The 20,361-nt window shown below is 40.7% G+C and overlaps 1 protein-coding gene across 2 annotated transcripts; it reads left to right on the top strand.

Annotated features, from left to right (window-relative positions):
- Positions 1-559: 559 nt before the first annotated feature.
- On the top strand, positions 560-19,983 carry slc1a4 (solute carrier family 1 member 4). Of its 2 annotated transcripts, XM_067529029.1 has the most exons (8): positions 560-1,280; positions 8,683-8,725; positions 10,866-10,931; positions 13,012-13,178; positions 13,279-13,512; positions 14,013-14,207; positions 14,303-14,437; positions 15,820-19,983. In XM_067529029.1, the coding sequence occupies exons 1-8, from the start codon at positions 565-567 to the stop codon at positions 16,058-16,060; spliced, it is 1,797 nt and encodes a 598-aa protein (XP_067385130.1). In that variant the 5' UTR covers positions 560-564; the 3' UTR covers positions 16,061-19,983. The 2 variants fall into 2 exon arrangements, with proteins under 2 accessions (XP_067385130.1, XP_067385138.1); XM_067529037.1 differs by lacking the exon at positions 8,683-8,725 and having other exon boundaries at positions 1,141-1,280.
- The last annotated feature ends 378 nt before the right edge of the window (positions 19,984-20,361 follow it).

Here is a 20,361-nt window from a genome sequence, read left to right as displayed (position 1 = left end):
CCTCATTAAGTCCTAGAGGTCAATACTATGTAGATCATTCGATATTATGTTAAAGAGGAGTAAAGTATGAATTAAATAGGTTAGAAATAAGAAACCTACAGGTTTCCTTTACTTATTAACAGTTGGTCGTCAGCCGTGGATGCTGCCGAGGTAAAGCCTCACATCTGGAGGTAAATGGCCGCTTATAAAGTGCTTTGACCCAAGTTGCATCCCATTCACACACACACTCACACACTGATGGAGGTAGCTGCCAGGGTTCAGGGTTCGGTGTCTTGCCCAAGGACACTTCGACATGTAGCCGGGGATTGAACCACTGACCCTGTCAGATGTTATTATAACTGATGCTTCCATGGATTTTTCTTTGTGGTTTCTCAAAGAGAAGAGGGACTGTGTGCTTATGGTAGGACAGACATAGGAATAAGTCTCTTCTTCTGGTATTTGAATCACAGAAATCATCTCTTTTGTATTTAGCAAACGGAAACGTAGCGTGTTGCCAAAGACCCTGGCAATCTCCCCTGCTCTTGCATCATTTGCTCTCAGTATAAAGTGCTGGCATTTGTGCGCATGTTCCACTTGCTTTTGGTGTCGTCGCTCATTCTCCATTGGCTCTTCCCGCTCCCTGTTCTCAGCCTCCACGCAGCCAGAGTGCGTGCGTTAAACGTGTGCGACTGGGCATCCAACCCACGCTGCCTCTATCCGGACTCGGCTTTTCGCTGTCCCTCTGAGGACAAAATAAGAGCAACAGTAATAAATAAAGTTAGGAATATGGAGAAAAAGAGTGAGATCAATGGGCACGCCGTGCCCAACTCGGCCTCCACCGACCGGATCTTGGAGAAAAACGCGCAGAAGAGCTTCAGGCAAAAGCTGGTGGAGTTCCTGAGAAAGAACCTGCTGGTGATCATGACTGTGTCCGGCGTGCTCGTGGGCGTCGGGCTCGGCATGATGGTCCGCAACATGAATCTGACCAAAGCGCAAATGACCTACTTCGCCTTCCCCGGAGAGATGCTCCTTCGGATGCTGAAGATGATCATCCTGCCCCTGGTCGTCTGCAGCCTCATATCCGGCGCCGCCAGCCTGGACACGCGCTCTCTGGGCAAACTGGGGGGCATCGCGGTCGCCTACTTTCTGGTGACCACGCTGATCGCCTCGGGGATCGGGGTGACCCTGGCTTTCATCATTAAACCCGGCGTGGGCGCTGGAGCGCTGAACACCAACAACCTGGGACTGGAGAGCGTCAGCAGCAACAAGGAGACCACCGACTCGTTTCTGGATCTGGCCAGGTACTGTAGTCCTTTTCTAACAAACGCTGATCTGTGAGTCGCTGCTGTGTATGATGAGAAGCAAATTCTTCAAAGCGCTTCTGGTGGAACAATAACGCACATGAGTGGCTTGTCGCATGGAGCGAGCTCAGGCATGCGCACACGCTCATGAAGACATTAGCGGGTGTAGTAAACTTGGCAGGTGGTGGTACACTTTGGGATGGTATGTTTCAGACCCTTAATTCAGTCTGTCAGAGGAGAAATGTGTAATGTAAATGAATGTAAACGTGAACTAAGACTCAACCTGTAAAGTAACTCAGTTAAACGCTGCTCACGGGTTAATACTTCAATCGCACTAATATTGAAGTAAAGACTGGGACATTGTGGCGATGACTTTAGCTGGTGCTGACTTGCCTGTGGATCAGTCTCCTTGAAGCTCAACACATGATGACATGACATGATGTAATGCTTCATGGATAAATTGGTGACTCTGGGACGTTTTATGGTCAGTTGAGAGTTGGTCCCATTTCTATGATTGGTCTTTATACTGTTTAAGATGCCGTTGTGATATATGTAAAATGATTTGTGAGCAAGTTTAAGGCAGCTTCTGCCTATAAATATCAGCAGAGCAGGAGGAGGCCTAATAATAAGTTCCCACAGTGTGAGGGAAAGCTGACAGCTGTTGAAAGAGTGCAGTTTATTTTGAGGAAGGGAGGGATGAACCCCAGCAGCACTGTGTAGCAGAAACCCAACACTCCTGTTCTCAGCACTTCTCCCTTATCACGTCGGCAGGTGGACAGACTGCTTCCATTTCTCAGTCACACACTGTAGAGTCAGACTTTAATACTCGTGCTGGTGACCAGTCGCTCAAAACATTTGCTGGACCGGACCTGACAGTTTATTTTTAAATTTAAACAATATATTTTTCAGTCACAGAATTTGTAAGGAGTTTCTGTGTCTGTTTCCCCAGAAAGAATACTGCACTTTGCTGGTTTAAAGGTAAAAATGTATGCGGAACAAAAGTGCGGATGTTACACAAGAAGACACATTTCCATCTGGGTCAGAAACTTTAAGCATTGAGAAGTGAGTTGAGTGGGAAGCAGTGTAAAGCGCTTTGGGTACAAATTAGGTAGAAAAGAGCTACATAAGTGCAGAGCATTTACATTTATTAATTTGGAATTATTCCACTTATTCTGTAGCTTGTTAGGGTGAACATCAGTGGCTGGAATAAACCGGGAGGCAGAGACAAGGTGCAGAGCAACCAGATGTTTATATTTACCAACGAAGATTAAAAAAAAAAAAAAAAAAGACTAATTAAAACAAAACACTGACTATGGATCCCTCTCATGCTAAATGGCAGCAATTATATATATGTATCTTACATATTTACATTAACACGATGCATTATACACCTACAATATTAAATAAAACTATTTCACACAAAATAAATTGATTATCTTAATATTAACCTTTGATGCCCCTGGAACCTTTAAATGGTGTTCATGACCCTCAGTGAGTTTTTTTTTGGCCTGAACACCCTGGAAAGGAAGCACATTAAGGTGAGTGAGATGTTAAGACACTGCAAAAATTACAGCTACACATTTATCTTTAACGTGACTACTTTGTCAGATATTGCACAATGAACTCTTCTCTGTGGGCCAGTCAAACCCAAGCTAATCATTGTCTCCTCCCCAGGACAGGTCCTCATCACTCCCAGCTGGGAATAATCACCAGGCACCACAACACACAATCAATCAAATACATCTATAAAGTGTGTTATTACCAGTGTATGTCACATATGTTAATTAAAAATAATGTCATGCAAAGTGGTAATGGTGAGGATCTATATTACAGAGCCATATGAACTGTAGAGCGTAACAGCCCAATCCCAATACCCAGCTGCCAGTGCTGGTACCAAGCCCGGTAGCAATTGGGGAGGGTCGCATCAGGAAGTGCATCAGGCGTAAAAACTGTGCCAATTCAACATGCCGACTAATGAGCCGCTGTTTTTTCATTTTTCTCCTGACAAGCAATTGTATTCAAATTCTGACCAGGGTGATATTTTAAAAACCAAGTTTGATATCTCCCAATCTACCACACGTGATTTGTACTTTTATTTTTGATGTCAAACGTGGCGGAAATGTAGCTTTTTTTAAAAAAAAAGAGAGAATCCATCCATTCTGTTTTCTACTTGTCCTGAGGGCAATAAGAACAGGGGCAGAGTTGAATGTTTTGAATGGGGGTGGGGATTGGATTGGGGGTTTTTTACACTCAAATTTCAATATGTTTTCATAAATAATAAACTGTATAATAACAACAATGTGTTTAAGTGTTCAGTGTAAGAAATAGCAAATGTGTAACTTGTGTATTTTATGTATGCTGGTGCTGGGTGAGAAGCGGAAACAGGCACAGAGAAACACCCACAGCCTTGTAGCTGTAATTCACTGGAAACACATCATCTGCAAGACATCGCTACTACAGACCACATTAACCTAAAACCTCGGTTTCTGCGGTTTTGAATTAAAAGGTTTGTGCATTAAGTTTGGCTTCAATTAAGTGGGAAATCAAAGTGTTCGGTGACTGATTTAAAAATCAGTCCACAGAGAGGCTGAGGGAGCCTCTGTGGGAAAAAAAAACATGCCGGCTCTCTGTTCTTGTTATCCAGCATTAATCCACATTCACGCCTTGGTCATGTGACGGCAGGAAACCTGCCTTCATGGAGAAGTTTAATCAGAGATCACAAGAATTTACCCAAATAAGCTCAATTCTTGGCATCTGTTATTGGGTCGCATTGCTTGGCTGTGGTCTGGCCATGGGAATAAATGTAAGCAAAGTCTCTATTTCTTTGCACAATACAGTTTGACCCTAGAGGATAACGTTACCATAAACACACACTGCTACATGGAAGGGTCCTGCAGGCTTCCAGTAATCCCTTTGCTTTACTTATAATAGTGAAAATAAACTCAGCGATGCCTGTGCAGAAAGACATGGAAAGAAAGCTCTAATGGATTTATAGTATTAAATAACAGCTGTAGGAGGACTACGAAGCAGGAATTGGAGCTTCCATTAATATAGTAGCCATTCATTCCAGGGGTTCTTCTACGCATATTAAAATCTTTATACTGACCTCTTTAATGCACCAAATCATTTGGGCCATTGTGTATAAGTTGTGTCAGAAGTTTTTCAGGTTGTTGCTGTCGGTTGTCTAGAGACTTTGCTGTTTCATGTTTCTCACCTATAAGGTTTGGTTATTGCTGTTGTGTGCTGTTTTCAGATTGCACAGTTCATATTAATCTTTCTGATGGTCAGACCGATGCAATTAAATGTAGAGTGTTTGCACTTAAAATGGCTGCAATAAAATAAAACCCAATATCACATTTTACTTTTACATTTGGCAGCTGTCTATATCCAAACCTTACAAAAAAGGTACAAGTCAAACAAAAATCAAACTCAAGGAGAAGGGTTAGGGTTAAGGTGTTTCTGTTTCGTGAGATCCAAGTTCAAGATAGGACAGATTTTTTTTTAAATATGTGAGTGCGTAGGAAGCTGTGGAAGAATTCTGTTTACCAGTTTTTTGAATGCTGTGGGTGAGACTGCTGAGCGCGCAGAGTTTGGCAGCTTGTCCCACCATCGTGGGACCACTGAGCTAAAGAGCTTTGCTCGGGATCTGGCATGTGGTGATGGGACCACCATTTTGCCCCTTCTGCCATTTGGTGGCAGAGCACAGGGGGCAGGAGGGACCGTAGTCCTGGATGATTGGCTTCAGGTAGCCATGTGCCGTTGAGTCGAGACAAGACACGACCAACGTCTGATCAATAAATCTAGAGTCCTGGAGAAAGAGGAGTTCAGGTCAGTAAAGCTTAGTTGGTCCCCCAATACCAACACTATTGCAGTGTATGTAGCTCGACATAAGTAGACAACGTAGTTTGCTGGTGTGACTAATGAGCAATAGTGAGAACAACTTGGAATAAATCACGGAGACTTCCAAAAATAAGTAGAGTGCAGCTCTTCCCATTCTGCAAACGCTAAATAAATTAATCATAAATCGACAGACAAAGTGATCCCTGACTTTTCACTTTTCAATGTGGGATTTAGTGAAACATTTCATCAACTATAGCAATATTTATTAAAAGTCTCATTTCAGGGTTTAGCCTCTGCCATCAAGGCCACATCTTTGGATTTGGAGACGTCATCATCAGACAGCTGCTGAAAAGATATATATTTTTTTTTTGGCTCAAGACAGAAAGAGGTTTTAATAAAGGGAGAACAGAAGAGGTTTACTGCTGTACAGTATATGTGTATACACATAGGAGGCAAACTGAAACTTTTAACTTACTGTTGTATCCAAGTAAAACCTGAAAGCTGCTATTATGCGCTATACAAACTCACATCATGATTGAAAAATAACATTCCATCAAAATGCTCATGTGATTGAATCCAGTCCAGTTTCACAGATAATAACCCATTTTTTCATGAGGGTTCAGACAAACAATGACCAGGAACACACGGGCCATTGGAAACGAAAGTGACCAATTAAACTAAATCGTTTACGCGGATAAAGCAAACTGTGAGCTGGCTGCTAACAAAACCAAACTAACAAGCAAAAAAAAGCCGTGCAGGAGATGAAAGAGAGAGGGAAACTGAACAAGTCAGCTTTTAGAGCTCGACATCGCCCTGCCTTAGAACGGGCCCAAAAAGAAAGAATCCTCCAAAACGATCCTGCAAAGCCATAAAGACTAATAACAGGAGCAATGCTTTGAGCAAAGTGCACTGTACTGCAATAACAAGCTACACAAACACACACAGAACTCACCAAACTGTACCTCAGTCCTCTGCAAACTGCTATCTACATCTTATTTAAGAGGAAGGAAGAGAGAGAGAACCACGCGTGAACATTGTTGTCTGTATCCTGTCAATCAGGATTAGTTCTCCCATTTCCAACACATTTAATCTATATCCAAGCGCTGCAATAAGACACTGGCGTTACAAAGATCAAAGAGATGTCGTCAAGTTTGGGCTTAAGCATCTGCACACAGACTCCAAAGTCACGAGGCACCGATTTCAAAGAACCAGAAGAATGTTTCAAAAGGGAACTTCTGCAAACAGTGTAAGACCTGCACTGTTCATCATAAATAAGTAGTCTTCTTGCCAGAATTTCCCATAACCGTGATCAGAAAGCATGTTTTGTGTAACCTCAGGCACTGTAACTATCACCTTGCCCCCCCCCCCCCCCCCCCCCCCCTGCTTCTTTCACCCACATGGCAAGTTTCAGAAATCATCATATTTGCGGAATGTATCAGATATCACTATTTAAATCAGTGGCTCGGCCAATGTCATCTCAGAATCAGGAACATGGTCTTTCGCAAAAGGATCATTTTGCATGACATTTCCCGTGAGGGTCTTCTCTAAGTCCATAACAGAGGAGACCGGTTTAAACAGGTTTAACAAGAGTAGACTGCTGCTAGTACTCTGCCAGCAAATGTTTTCATGGGTTGACAACATTCTTTATTTACCATATGTGGTTAAAAATGTAATAGTCTCACTAATTGTTGATATTTTTATATTGTCGTAGTTCAAGAGCCTTCAGCTTAATCAATGATCAAAATCATCCATCCATCCATTATCTTAACTACTGCGAGGGTCACAGGTGGCTGGAGTCTATCCCACATCTGTGTTGGGGCAGAGGTCGGGTACGCATGGAAAAGAATTGACACAAATATCAATTTAGCACCGTCTAATCATTTTATTAATAATTTTGTGTAACAGCAAGCAAACCCAGTTTTTTTTTATATTTTGTTTAGTATGTTAGTATGAGATTTATCTTCTATTATCATAAACATTTTTTGGCTCGTTTTGTGAAGGGGAAAAGAAAATAATCACACAAAAACAATAATCTGGACAAAATAGCCATTGTCAGAGATGATTGCGGAAGATCCCTTCGAATAGATGATCCACAAGCTAGTTAGCTGTTCGTCCTGCCTGTTGAGCTGCATATTTACACGGTGGCACTTAGTCTGTTGTGGGCTCCACCCACGAATGGTGTGAAAAGTCAGGGCTTTTTCGCTGTAAAGTTTTTTTTGTTTGCGGAATTTTTTGAGGCCACTGTATAAGAAAGCACATAAATGCTATGCAATGATTTATTTTCATGAATGTTTTAAAAAAAAGATAATGAAAGATGGTGAAACATCGGATCTTAGATCAGTGCCAGAACATTTGCTGTGTCAAGGAATTTAGGGAACAATGGAAAATTGTAGAACATCCGTGTACAGAGGTTCTGGTCATAAATTCCCCGACATCAGAGTAAATTGCATTTCTTTGGTCAACCAGCCGTGCCAGCACTTCATGGTGATGTCATTACAACAAATTCCACATGGCCACAGCCATTTTAACTTCTGTGCCTGGAGCCTTAAAACCCATTACAAACCAGATCTCTTTTAAAGTAGCTCTAGCACCGATTCTCAAAAACCCCCAAAGTTTCATTCTATAAATACATTACGGATGACAGGGTGGACTTTCTCTGCGTCATAATGCCATTATGTACCCTAATAAACCCTGGCTCAAAAGCAGAGGAGGTGGAAGCGACTTAATTTAACATCAAAGCAAATGCCATCTCCACTCCACTCACCTTTTGTGAAAACCTTGCATACAAACGTATCCGTCTTATCCCCATGGTTACTGCAATCATCTTCTGCCCCTCTGAACCAAAGCACTCTTTGCTCTCAGACTTCAGATGGATGTGGCCTGTTCAACAAATCTACACTTTCCCAACCTATTAAGCCATGATCTGTCATTTTGACCATCTGGCCATCATTTTGTATGAAACCGCATAATATATTTTGGCAACCTTAAAAAACATTGTGTGTGGCATGTTGAACTGGCACAACAACCTGGATTTGCCACCACCACTGAACTTGTCAACTACTACAATAAAACACTCACCTTCTGTTTTAATCAGCTGGCCATAAACGAACCCAATCGGTCTGATTCAAGCAGCCTGCCCTCGGTATATTCCTGCACTCCACCTTATAAAATCTTGTAAGCACCAAGTGTAGCAGCTGTGCAATAAAAACCTTCCCGTCCTGCAAAACCTCCTGTTCCTTCCCATCTCCCAACGCATCATCAAGCAGTCCACAACATGGCCCCATTCTACCTTTTGGATCTCCTCCTCCACCATCAAGTATCTCCCCGTAGACGTTAAACTATCTGCCAGCCCCCCACAGCTTTAAAAACACTCAAAACTAAAATTTAAAGCTGCTTCTAAATAATATTCAGGCCTGTCGTAATTGATTTTTATATGAGTTATATTTCTCAATTTTTGGCCTGGTTTTGTGATTGTGTGTGTGGTGATGTTTGCATGAAATTAAACAGGATAAACCGCTGGACTTTACCGCACATCTCAAAACGTTTTCTCTTTCTGTCTTAGGAATTTATTCCCGGCGAACTTGGTGGCTGCTGCCTTCCGTTCGGTGAGTGCCAGCACCTCACTTCACCGCAGCACATTGTCCTCACTTTTTCATTAGTTACTTGTTTTATCACCACTTTCTTTCCCCTTTCCCTCGACACATCGGTCTCGTGTAGCTTGTTCATCAGAATAAATTTTACCGACCACGCGGATGCAACTCAACGTTCATTTACACAGCCTGTAAATCTTGGCTGTAGTGTTGAGAGCCTTATAATGCCTCTTAATGAGGAGAATAGGCTCCCCCTGCGCCCCCCTAAAGGCTTCTTTTCCTTGTCCCTTACCAGCCGTTACCATGGCGAGTCCATTCCTTTCCCACTAGCCTAGCAACCCATCTCGGCTCGCTGCATTTGAATGCTCTGCTTCCTAGAATTATCTTCGTGTCTGCTAAGGCTTGAATAAGAACCAGGAAAGTTCAATATTTGTGGATGCAGTGATACTAAATGGTTATGCACAGACAGAACAGATAGCACGCTCATATACACACACACACACACATATTCAGATATTCATACCTAGTGCCTTAAAGTTGCCTAAAACCAGGCCAGTAAATAATAAACCCACAAAAAGTTGGTGACTTCCTACAGAGAGAGGGAATAGAGTTTCAAAGTGCAGCCATGTCATGGAGTTCAATATTACCCCGGACACCCTCCTCTCCCATTCTACTGTGGTAGAGCCACTGTGGATTGGGTCCAAGTGTGGATTAATCCAAGAAAGCAGAGGAGAGGGAGGATTTACAAAAAAAGGCAAACTGCTAAATGTTTTAACAATCATTTCAGGCAAATTAAGTGTAATATTTAGTTTAAGAGGAAGGCAGTTGTTTTGCCATGTACTGTAAGACCAAAGGCCCAAACAATTCTCCAATGTCAAGAGTCTACAGCCTCATTTAAAGTTTGTATAGGTCTGTATAGATGTTGGAAACCTTTTTCCGACAGGGCTCTTTAAAGCTGAGAGACTATATGAACAATGGAAACCAACCTTCCCCCCCAACTCCATGCACTTAAAATAAGCAGACATTGTTTCAATTGCCTTTTTCACAATTTTACACCATTTTCAGTTTATAATATTGAGCCATATCATGTCCTTCATGATGCATCATAATAATTGCCCCTTGCAATAAGAGTTCGTTATACCATGAAATCGATGATATGGCTGGTCAGATGTGAATTACACATCTGTGCTTTGCAGGTTTTATCAGAATCCTGAACCAACAAAGGATGGAAACAGGATTTCTTTCACCAAACAGCACTGGTATAAGACGGACATCATGACAAATGTCAGACCAACAACAGCAACGACCCGCTTTGTTGTAGAAGGGTTTCGTTTATCAATGGGGAAATTATCATTGTACAGTGTATTGTACAAAATGTTCTCAACCAAAAGCATTATCTTTCATTTTAGGTTTTGGTTCAGTAGTGACAACATTTAGGCAATTGACTGAAAGAGGACTTAGTATTTGTAGGATTATAACACAGTTTGTTCCAAAATGAACACTAAACCTGCACCACTATGTGACATAATAATCACAAACTGATCCCAGGCTGTGCCTCTCTGGGACAACCACATATGGTGGGCACCAAACAGGCCTAGACACAAAATAGACTTATACCCAAATAAAACGGTATAAAAACAGTTTTGGCCTTAGGTTTGACATCAGGCATACATGAAACTGAAGCTCTCACAAGACAATATTGTTGTATTTCCTTTACTCCATCAACATATCCACCTCATTTATATAATGATGTCATCACTCTTCAAGACATCTCATTGGTTATTTAGTGCAGGCATTGAATTCACTAATAAAACACCATTTACATTAATGAGTGACATTAATTCAGTAAGTCCAACTGTCTGAATCCAAAGAGGAAATAAAAGAATTTTCTTTCTCACTGTCAGTCAAACCACTTTCTTTAAGTAAAATTACATGCACAAATATTTCACCATGTGGCTGATTATTGGGTGGAAGATAGAGTAAAATGGTCATTCACCTCCTTGCTACTGTGACATTCTCCTGGTTTATATCATTTTCTATTTTACTACGATGCTGTATCAGGAAAAGACAGATATTTGCATATTAAATTTGCATTTTTCAGCACTCTAACGAAGAAATGAAGAAAAACATATTTATGTTTTACTTCATGTTTCAGTATGCCACTGACTACAAGATGGTTGCTGTGGGGAACGACACCAATGGGACCATTCTCTATCAAAAGGTATGAACAGAAAACATTGCAGCCACACAGTCATGCTCTCAGCACCCAACCCCACACATATTCAAACTTACACTTTGCTACATGAGTCATGTGTCAAATAAAGAGTTCTGTTATCTACAGGAGTCAAACAGTTGTCTCTGCCACATTAAAAACAGCTGGTCAAGTTACTGCTGAGCCCATGAATGGTTTTTGGAGTCAGCAGGTTCAAGGTTCATGGAGAAATGCTGACAGTTGCTAAGAGTGACCTTAGTTCACTGGCACCAAATAACTGAGTAGATGTCTGTCACTTAAAAAGATCTGCAGCGACGATTCCTTTGATTTTAAGACAATAGAGTCAGATTCTGAATAGATCAACTCATCACTGAAACATTTACTGAACCGTGGGGCAAAATCTGATCATATTAAAGGAGAAGCTTTTTTTTTAATCTAGTGTGCTAAAAGTATAGACAAGTGCAAACAACCAAAAAAAAAAAAATGCAGCAGAAGAGTTCAACCTTTGTTTACACTGCATCCATGCATTTCAGGCTTTTTCAGTACAATTTTCTCAATTCGGTCTCACATGTTGAAACAACGACTGGGTGCTGTTATCATTCCTCCTCCCCATACAATCAAAAGATCCCCTCATAGTGTGACTACACTGCAAGCATTTAGAAAACAGAATTCATCCATCCTCATTCTCTCAACGTCAGCTTTTTCCTTTTATCTGAATACCAATACTTTCTGTGGAGGGTGATTTTACACAAACATCCACCAGACTTTGCTTTAAAATGTCAATTTCTCAAATACCTCTTTGTGGAGATTTTTGTTTCTAATAACATTGCTAACTCATTTCTTTGTGGTGAATAGAGTTCTGTGCTGGCCATCAGTTTGGGATGGCGACTGTTTACTACTTCAGCGGGGAAGTCGGATTTCTTTTTTGATTCAAATCTTGCCTTGTACTAAATAAATAGTGGCCACAGTTTGCCCCCACTGACCTGGTATGAGGGATTTGAAGTTGGCATCGGTCCATGGTATTTGTCTATCGTGGGTCACGGTAGACATTTCCCTCACCCGCCCCCCCCGAGGGCCAGGGGATGAAGTTAGTGGTGCTGTGGGAGAGCTCAGGACAATGGTAGAGGATTGGGCTCAGGATTTGTCCTTGTCGCTATTAGTTATCCATCATCCAGTTCACTGAATCTTACAACCGCGCCCCCTCCCCCCCCCCAAGACCTACAGTATTCACCCACACGCACACTGTAGCAAGAGGTAGCAGAATATCAGCACTATTGTTCGACAGGCTTCCATCCTTATACTGAAAAGCTACACATGGTGACCCTGGGTACAATCAAAGGATGTGAATGTCATCGAAGAAGTGATGAAACAGTATTACTTCAAATTGGATCAACATTCATATTTATCACAAAACAAATGGCATTAAACAACTGTTGCTAATTAAAATGTTAATTAACGCTTAACTGTTGTTGAAAACAAGCTGCTGAACCAATTTTTTTTTTTTTTTGTCCTTTCTGCCTATCGTGCAAAGTTCAGGTTCGCCACAGCAGGTCATTTGTCCGCATGTTGATTTGGCACCGATTTTAATACTGGACGCCCTTTCTGACGCAACTTCTTCCGGGCTTGGGTTGCACTACATGGCTGACCGATGGGGATGGACTGTTGGGGCTTCAGTGTCTTGCCCAGGGACACTTTTGACCTGTGATCGGGAAGAGCCGGGTGCGAGCCTCTGACCCTATGGTCGGTAGGCGGCCACTCTACCAAATGAGCCACTACCACCCCTAGCTGCTGAACCGATTAAAATTTTTAAAAAAATTAATTCTGATATGGAAAATTTTACAAGTGAGTGGGTAAGCTTAATTTAGTCACTCAGTAGCCACTTCTAAAAGTTTCATTAAAATGACCCTCATGTAAATGTAAGATACTAGGCCAAATTTGATTTCCAAAATAAACGTATTACATTTTATTCGTGGCTTTTCACAATTGAATGTGTTTTAATTTTCATTTGAACCATCCAGAAGGTTTTTTCTCCATCCCACCCCATCACTATTTCCGGTCTCTTTCAGTGTCACTCGGCTTTGTGTTTTAGGTGCCTTTTGGTACAGAAACCGATGGCATGAACATCCTGGGTCTGGTGTTATTTGCCATGGTGTTTGGTGTAGCGCTGAAGAAACTCGGAGAAGAAGGGGAAGAGCTAATTCGTTTTTTCAATGCTTTCAATGAGGCCACCATGGTGCTGGTCTCCTGGATCATGTGGTGAGTCGAGCTGGATGCATCTAGGATTGTACATTGGTATTAAAGCAGTATATCAGGAATACTTCCTGCATAATGTTTCTTTCTACCACCTGTGTGTCAGGTATATCCCATTTGGCATCGTGTTCCTGGTAGGGAGTAAGATTGTAGAGATGGAAGACGTGGTTCTACTGGTCACTAGTCTGGGAAAATACATTTTTGCTTCAATCCTGGGCCACATCATACATGGAGGCATCGTTCTGCCTCTCATCTACTTTGGCTTCACACGCAAGAACCCCTTCATTTTCCTGTCAGGCCTCATCACACCCTTCACCACCGCCTTTGCCACCTGCTCCAGGTATACAGGACCCAACAGGGTTCTACGAGGGCTGATTTAACAGAAAGCAAAAACAGAGTCTGTATTTCAGCACTCAGCAGTAGTACTAATATAGTATTGTGAGCTTTTCTCTAGTGCCACAATATTCAATTCAATTCAATTCAATTCGAGGGCAAAACCTGCATATATTTTCTACTTTTAGTCTACTAATGTCATTAGCATCGGATCTGTCATAATCTAATTGCAGCGTTGTCTAGCTTTCATTGAAATTTACTGAACGCATTCAGCCTCCTAAGGTGATAAATCCTACTGAGATTTTATCCAACAGAACCTTCACATTCAACGTTTACCTTTAAGTATTAGCCCCAAAAGAACTGATATTGGGCTGATAGATTTTAAGCACTCAACAGCGCAAAGACAGTACAGCCTTATTATTAATTAATACATAAAATTGTTTAGTATTATGTTCACATTTATTGTGATATATATAAATAAGGACTAACTATATTCTCTCTAAACAGTTCAGCAACTCTTCCTTCAATGATCAAGTGTGTTGAGGAGAATAATGGTGTAGACAAACGCATCAGTCGCTTCATCCTTCCCATCGGGGCCACGGTTAATATGGACGGAGCAGCCATATTCCAGTGCATCGCCGCAGTCTTCATCGCTCAGCTCAACAATGCCGAGCTGAACGCAGGGCAGATCTTCACCATCCTGTAAGTTTTAGAGATGATAAAAAGTTTGTGTTGTTTTAAAGAGAATATGCGTGAAGTGATGAATTTTTAATCATGACAATATTTCTTATTTTTAGGGTGACAGCCACAGCCTCCAGTGTTGGTGCAGCAGGCATCCCAGCCGGTGGGATCATCACCATCGCGATCATCCTGGAGGCCATCGGCCTACCAACCAACGACCTGTCTCTCATGCTGGCCGTGGACTGGATTGTGTGAGTAAAGGCTGTGAACCCAGTGACTCTCATATTAGAAAACACACATCACCATGTCCAATCACGTATGCACACACAACAGCAGCAATACAGCAGTTAGAACTACATCAGGATTTCTCAAATGGAAGGTCGATGGGGGAGTTAAAGGGAAACAGTTTGAAAACCTAAAGGTCTGAATAATTTCCACAGTGACAAAGTGAACCCATATGAAAGCAGGTTAAACACAGACATGAGGAAATCTGGAAGAGCATCCCTGCTCTTGGAGTGACGTCCAGAACTCACACAAGGGCTACAACTTCTCTTGCTCCTGGAAACAAAAACCTCTCAGTCTTGAATATAAAACAATTTTCTTCAGAAAGTTCTATCAGTCTTCCATTCCATGCATTTACTTCTTGTGGCTGATAAATGTCCTTAATCTGAATATCCTAAAGGTGTTACTCAGTGGCAACTGTTCTTGCCTGAAGCCCTTGAAATGCAAAAAGGCTTCTTCGGTTCTGACTGGTCCCGGGGTTTAACCTCAATGGAGTCAGCAAATTGTGGGTAACAGCTGATCACATTTTGAGTTATGTGACCCCAGAGTCACATTTGATAATCAGTTGGGACTTCGAGGACCCTCAAGGTGTTAACTAACTGACATAGGATATATGTGCTATGTTAAACTACTTTTAAAAGCTGTGGTCCATATTGGTTCACACCCTTAATTTTAAGTCAACAAAGCTGCAATAATTATACATCCTTCACAGAGCTGATTAAAAATGACTATCTTTGGGTCAAAGATACATTTAGCTTAGTGCTATGATATTAATTATATTCTAATATTGGCTTACTCTGTGCTTCTTTTCTGTAGGACGTTAGTTTAATGTTTATATGGTGACAATAGCAAAAGCATTGAAGCTTAAAGCTTACTTCACTAATATGCTGCAAATTGGGGATGGATGGGGATAAGCAATTTGGGGCTCAGTGTCCTGCCCAGGGTCATTTCGGCGTGAACCTCTGACCTTATGGTTGTTTTGCAGCCACTCTACCTGGTGATATAAGCTGCAGATGTCAATTGTAGACAAAATAATAGCTTTCAATCACTTTCTCATGAACTCTGCGTTGTGTTCAAACTACCGGCTTCAAATACCGAGGTAAACAACAGCTGCTATTAATTGTCGATGCAAGCGTGGTGTCGTTGCTGTGCACCCCACTATAAGGAAGGAGTTCAGCAGCAGCCAAGCCAGAGCCAGTCAAGAGTGTATTGATTCCAGTAGAAACTGAAGCAGAGCATCTGTTTACTACCTAACATGGATGGATGTGTTGTGTCAGGTGGTGGCACATATGTAAGAAAATGACCTTTGATGATCTTTGCTGTCTGTTCCTCACGCCCACTTTGTCTACAGGGATCGTACCACCACTGTAGTGAATGTGGAGGGCGATGCTCTGGGTGCTGGAATCCTCCACCACATCAACCAGCAGGAAATGAAAAAGCAGCAGGAACAACAGCAGCAGGAGAGGGAACTGGCGGAGGTCCGTGTGGAGGCAGTGGCCAATGTCGACGCAGAGGAAGAGACCTCGCCACTCGTCACGCACCAAAACAAGGCTTTAGGAGCCACGCCAGAAGCGATCGAGTCTGTACTGTGAACTCAGCAAGACCTTTTTCCATGCCCTTTGCCTTTTTGACCTTTCAACACTTGTGACATTGCTGCTGATTGGGACACCATTCGGACTCAGTGTCCATTCATAAAACAAGGTCATTGATGGTTTCATTTGTGAGGATAAAAAGTGGAGTAATGGGTTTAGAGACAGTCCTCAATGCACTTGGTGCTGCTGATGTACTTTAGAAATTTGCTCGCTCGGGCTTAGTGCTGAGGTTTTTGATCCAAGTAGTTTAGGCTTTTACCCACGTCAACTGAGTGGGTGGAAACGTAGTGTTTGCTTTCATTTGTTCATCTCATTTGCTTTACTTTGATTGGAAATCTGGACTGAAACAAAACTTTTAAAAAAAATTGCCTAAACCTTTGATCCCAGGTTTAAATAGTTGTTTGTCATAATCCAGGGAGGATGTTTGCAAGATTTGCCCAGGGTTGTGTTTGCTAACTATCAGCAGACAATGTCAAACATTAACCCTCAAGTGGCAGGTTGAGAAATCGACCCATTTTTGGAACAGGTCTCAAACACCATCTTAAACTAGTAACACACTGGTCCAGTAGCTAAAAGCAATTTGCTTCTGCCAGTAAGCGAAAGCATTTTGCCTACTGAAATAGTGTGTTTATCTGCATGACTTGCGATGAAGGTCTCATGGAAAAACCCACTGACATCCCTGACTAATCTTATCCCGAAGCAAAGAAACTGTTACGTTATTTAAGTAATCTAGGTTTTTAATTTATAAAATACCACCTCAAGAATGGTCTGATGCAACAGGATATAATTTATAATCCTACCTGTCGTCACCACATTTGCATTTTTCTCAATTTTTGTAACAGCAGTGATCTGTAGTTGCTTTAGCAAAAGCTCTCTGAGTCTGAGTCTACAAATTACAGCTATTGCAGCTACAGTAGCTTTTAAGTTACACATTTATGCATCAGCATTGGCTGTGTAAATTTGTGTGTCTTATATATTTGTTACAAATTGTTCAAAATAATTCTTTGGCTATTTATTTATAAAAGTCACTAGTAGTTTTGATCCTATATGCTTTTTTTGAGATATAAGTTACCAAGTCTTGAGAGTAGTTCCTTTCTTTAGACTTTTGTTTTCTAATTAAGCAGCTACAACTAGTTATAATTAGTGCTTTTAGTTTATAGCTAGTATTTCCTAATGTTCTTGTCAGTTGTTAAGTCAGATTTGACTAACCTGATAATTGGGTAAAGTGAGTAAATTTTATTAAACTAAAAAGTAACAGTCAAAATCTGAATATCTGTTCAGTACGGAAGCTGAGAACAGCCCTTAATGCAGTTATCTTTGGTCTTCTGGGTAAACAACTCTTGTGATAATACTACTAATGTCTTTGCTAAGGTTCAAAAGTGAATACGGGGTAATGATTGTCTTAATGCTTTACTTTAGTGTTTAACATACAAGACTCCTGAGATTAACAGCAGCTCTTCTTCACTCTTTCCCAAATTGCTGTTGTGCTGAAAGTTTTTTGATTCTAACATCATTCTTATTGTGGAACACATCCATCCAGTTCACGCTCTCCCCTCCCGGCCGGTGGACAGGGCCAGTGTTGTGCACCAACTGATGATAATGTGCGGCACAGTGAGTGCAGTGTGTTCCTCAAATAATGATACCAGGCTGCTCCAAAAGAACAACACACCTCTACACACACTGTTAGTATGGTGCCTGTTATTTCAAGGGAACAAATTACCAAGGCTCAATATTTCTTTACCTTCTGACCCAATTTCTTAGGAATTCATGTTTTTATTCTAAAAATGCTTTATAGCACGAGGGAAACCAAAGTATCACAGCCTAGTGGGGGGCAGATTGTGAACTGTGTATTGGATGGATGTGATCCAGGAGTTCGGGTAAAGAGAGACATCAGGATAAGAAAACAGATGAAAAAAGCCCTAATAACTTCAACATTATAGTAAAACATCAGGACGATCATGTGGAAAATAGCAATAGTTAATAGCCAATTCACACAAACTTTGCAGGATAAGGCAATAGTTGCGACCAACGGAAGCCAAAACATTCATTTGGATTTTGATGAATTATTATGAAGAAGACGATCTTTGTTATCTGCAGAAAATATGAAAAACTATCTTGTTATCATTAGAAAACTGTAGTTCTGTCATCCAGAGATAATAAGATAATTATCCCGATATCATAAGATAACTGTATCCATGGCTATTGGCCATTTCTGTAGTAGTAGTATATTTGTAAGGACCCAGCTATTGTTACTCAAAAGGCTTCAGACATTGAAGCAAATTATTTGAAGGTTTCTTGATAAACTTCTGTGATACCATAAAACAAAGTAAAAGGACATAACATTACAGGTGATTGAACATTAGTTTGGACGTACTTTAAGCAAATGTATTTGACATCATGAAAACACTCCAGTCTCTCAAGAGCATACATTTGATTTATGGTTGTCACTAAGGTCAGAAGTTTGGGATGGTTTGTTTAAGAAAACCTAACAAATGCTAAAGGAATTCTGTCAAAATCAAAACTTCATCAAATGTTTACACACACACACACACACAAAATGGACCAAAATGCAATGTATGTCATTATTTTGTGAATCAGTCCTTTGATTTCAAAATGATTTTTCTCTCAGTTGTGGCCTTCTCTAAGAGGTTTGTATGCTGATGTTAAACTTTAGTGAAAGTTACGTGACGTTTATTAATATTTGTATTTGTAATGTTTTTAAACCCGGGGTTATAGTTCACAACGATGTCACAGTCTGTGAATTTTACCACTAATATTTTCATACTTCGTCCTGTCTTATCAGTTACATGCTGGTGCAGAAAATAGCTCAGTGACTGATCACTAAATGTATTTTTCTTCAGGTAGTTGGATAAATTATTAGCTGTAGTTGCTAGATAATTTTTAAAGAGAGCATTGTCATTACCTTACTTGGTGGTGGTGGGGGGGGGGTTTAAGAGTAGATAGAGCTCCAAATAAATGTTGGGAACTTTCCATAATATACAATTAGGCTCGAGCTATGATATGAAGGAACCTGTGCCAAATGTTTAACAGTTTAGTAATGTAATAAGAGTCTCCCTTATGGATACAGGACTTGACTGACAGGATGAGCTTATACTGTCCTCTAGTGGTGATGGGCATTAATGTGGTTGTTCAGAAATAAAATGAAGTGAAGGTGATTGAATCTTATAGCTTTTGTGTCTTTCTGGCATTGTTGAATGATGAAAGTGGTGATATTTCCTATTTATTTGATCTATTATTTAACATTGATAGGGAACAACTGGTGATGAGCCTTCTTCATTACTCAGACTCGTGATGTTATGCTGTATGTTTAAAAGTGAAGACCACTAAGAGGTGAATGATTTTTCAATGCAAGTGAAATGGATTTTATTCATGTTGCTGTCATCTTATGTGTGAGATGCTCGTTACCATTTGGTGCTGCTGCTTTATGACATTGTGCCAGTGTGTGCTGAAACGATATGCTAATTAATTTGCATATTTCTTACTCTGTCTACATTTAAGATTTAATAGACATTTCTAAGCTAACACCTGCTCTATTAATCTAAAGTTAAATTTTGGACACGGTTTTGTTGAGTATATCTGGAACAATCACATGTAATTTAATATAATACAGTACATACACTATATATATTTGATATTAATTTATTGTAATTAGTTTAACTTCTTATATTATTTGTATTCTCTACTTTTAACACAAGTTTTTATTGCTATGAAACACTTTTTAATGAAGACCTCTGCCTGATAACCTGTTGATAGAAATGTGATTTAATTTCCGATGTGTGTTTTGGTATGTTTGTGAAAAGTTGCCATCTTGCCTATGTCATGTTAGTGTCTAACACTGTAAAGCTGTTTCTTTGCTGTTGCTCCTGCTGCCTGTCAACATTAAAGGTGACTTTAAAACCTTACATGTAGCATAATGAGAATCCTACTTTTTTTTTTTTACCCCTGATTATTAAAAAATGTAAAAATGTAAATGTGTAATTCAGAATATTGCATAAGAGGTATATGTCAACCCAAGCTGTTTTTCTTATAGTGGCCTGTGCAGCTGAAGGAAAGTGGGGCAGCTTTGTCCACCTAGACGATGATACAGCCTCGTTTTTGCGATGAGTCTCGCACCTGTGTTGGCATTTGCTGCTAATGCTGCTTTGTTTAGATTGTACGTACGCGTCCCCGGTCTGTCTGTTTCTCTTCCTTTCATACATATTACATGCTCGTTGGCTGTCATCTTTGTGGTTTGTCCAAGTGCCACTTTTGCCACCCAGACAAAAGTTAATGTGATGCAT

The sequence above is a fragment of the Channa argus genome, chromosome 1 (genome assembly GCF_033026475.1).
Source record: "Channa argus isolate prfri chromosome 1, Channa argus male v1.0, whole genome shotgun sequence".
Taxonomy (NCBI): Eukaryota; Metazoa; Chordata; class Actinopteri; order Anabantiformes; family Channidae; genus Channa; species Channa argus.
The sequence above is the reverse complement of the archived record's forward strand: the minus strand, read 5'-3'. Positions and strand labels throughout refer to the sequence as shown.

Coding starts and splice junctions, on each gene's coding strand:
- slc1a4 (XM_067529029.1), top strand. CDS start 565: ATGTTCCACTTGCTTTTGGTGTCGTCGCTCATTCTCCATTGGCTCTTC. Junction 13,179..13,278: donor CTGGTCTCCTGGATCATGTG/GTGAGTCGAGCT, acceptor CCTGTGTGTCAG/GTATATCCCATTTGGCATCG. Junction 14,208..14,302: donor GGGCAGATCTTCACCATCCT/GTAAGTTTTAGA, acceptor TCTTATTTTTAG/GGTGACAGCCACAGCCTCCA.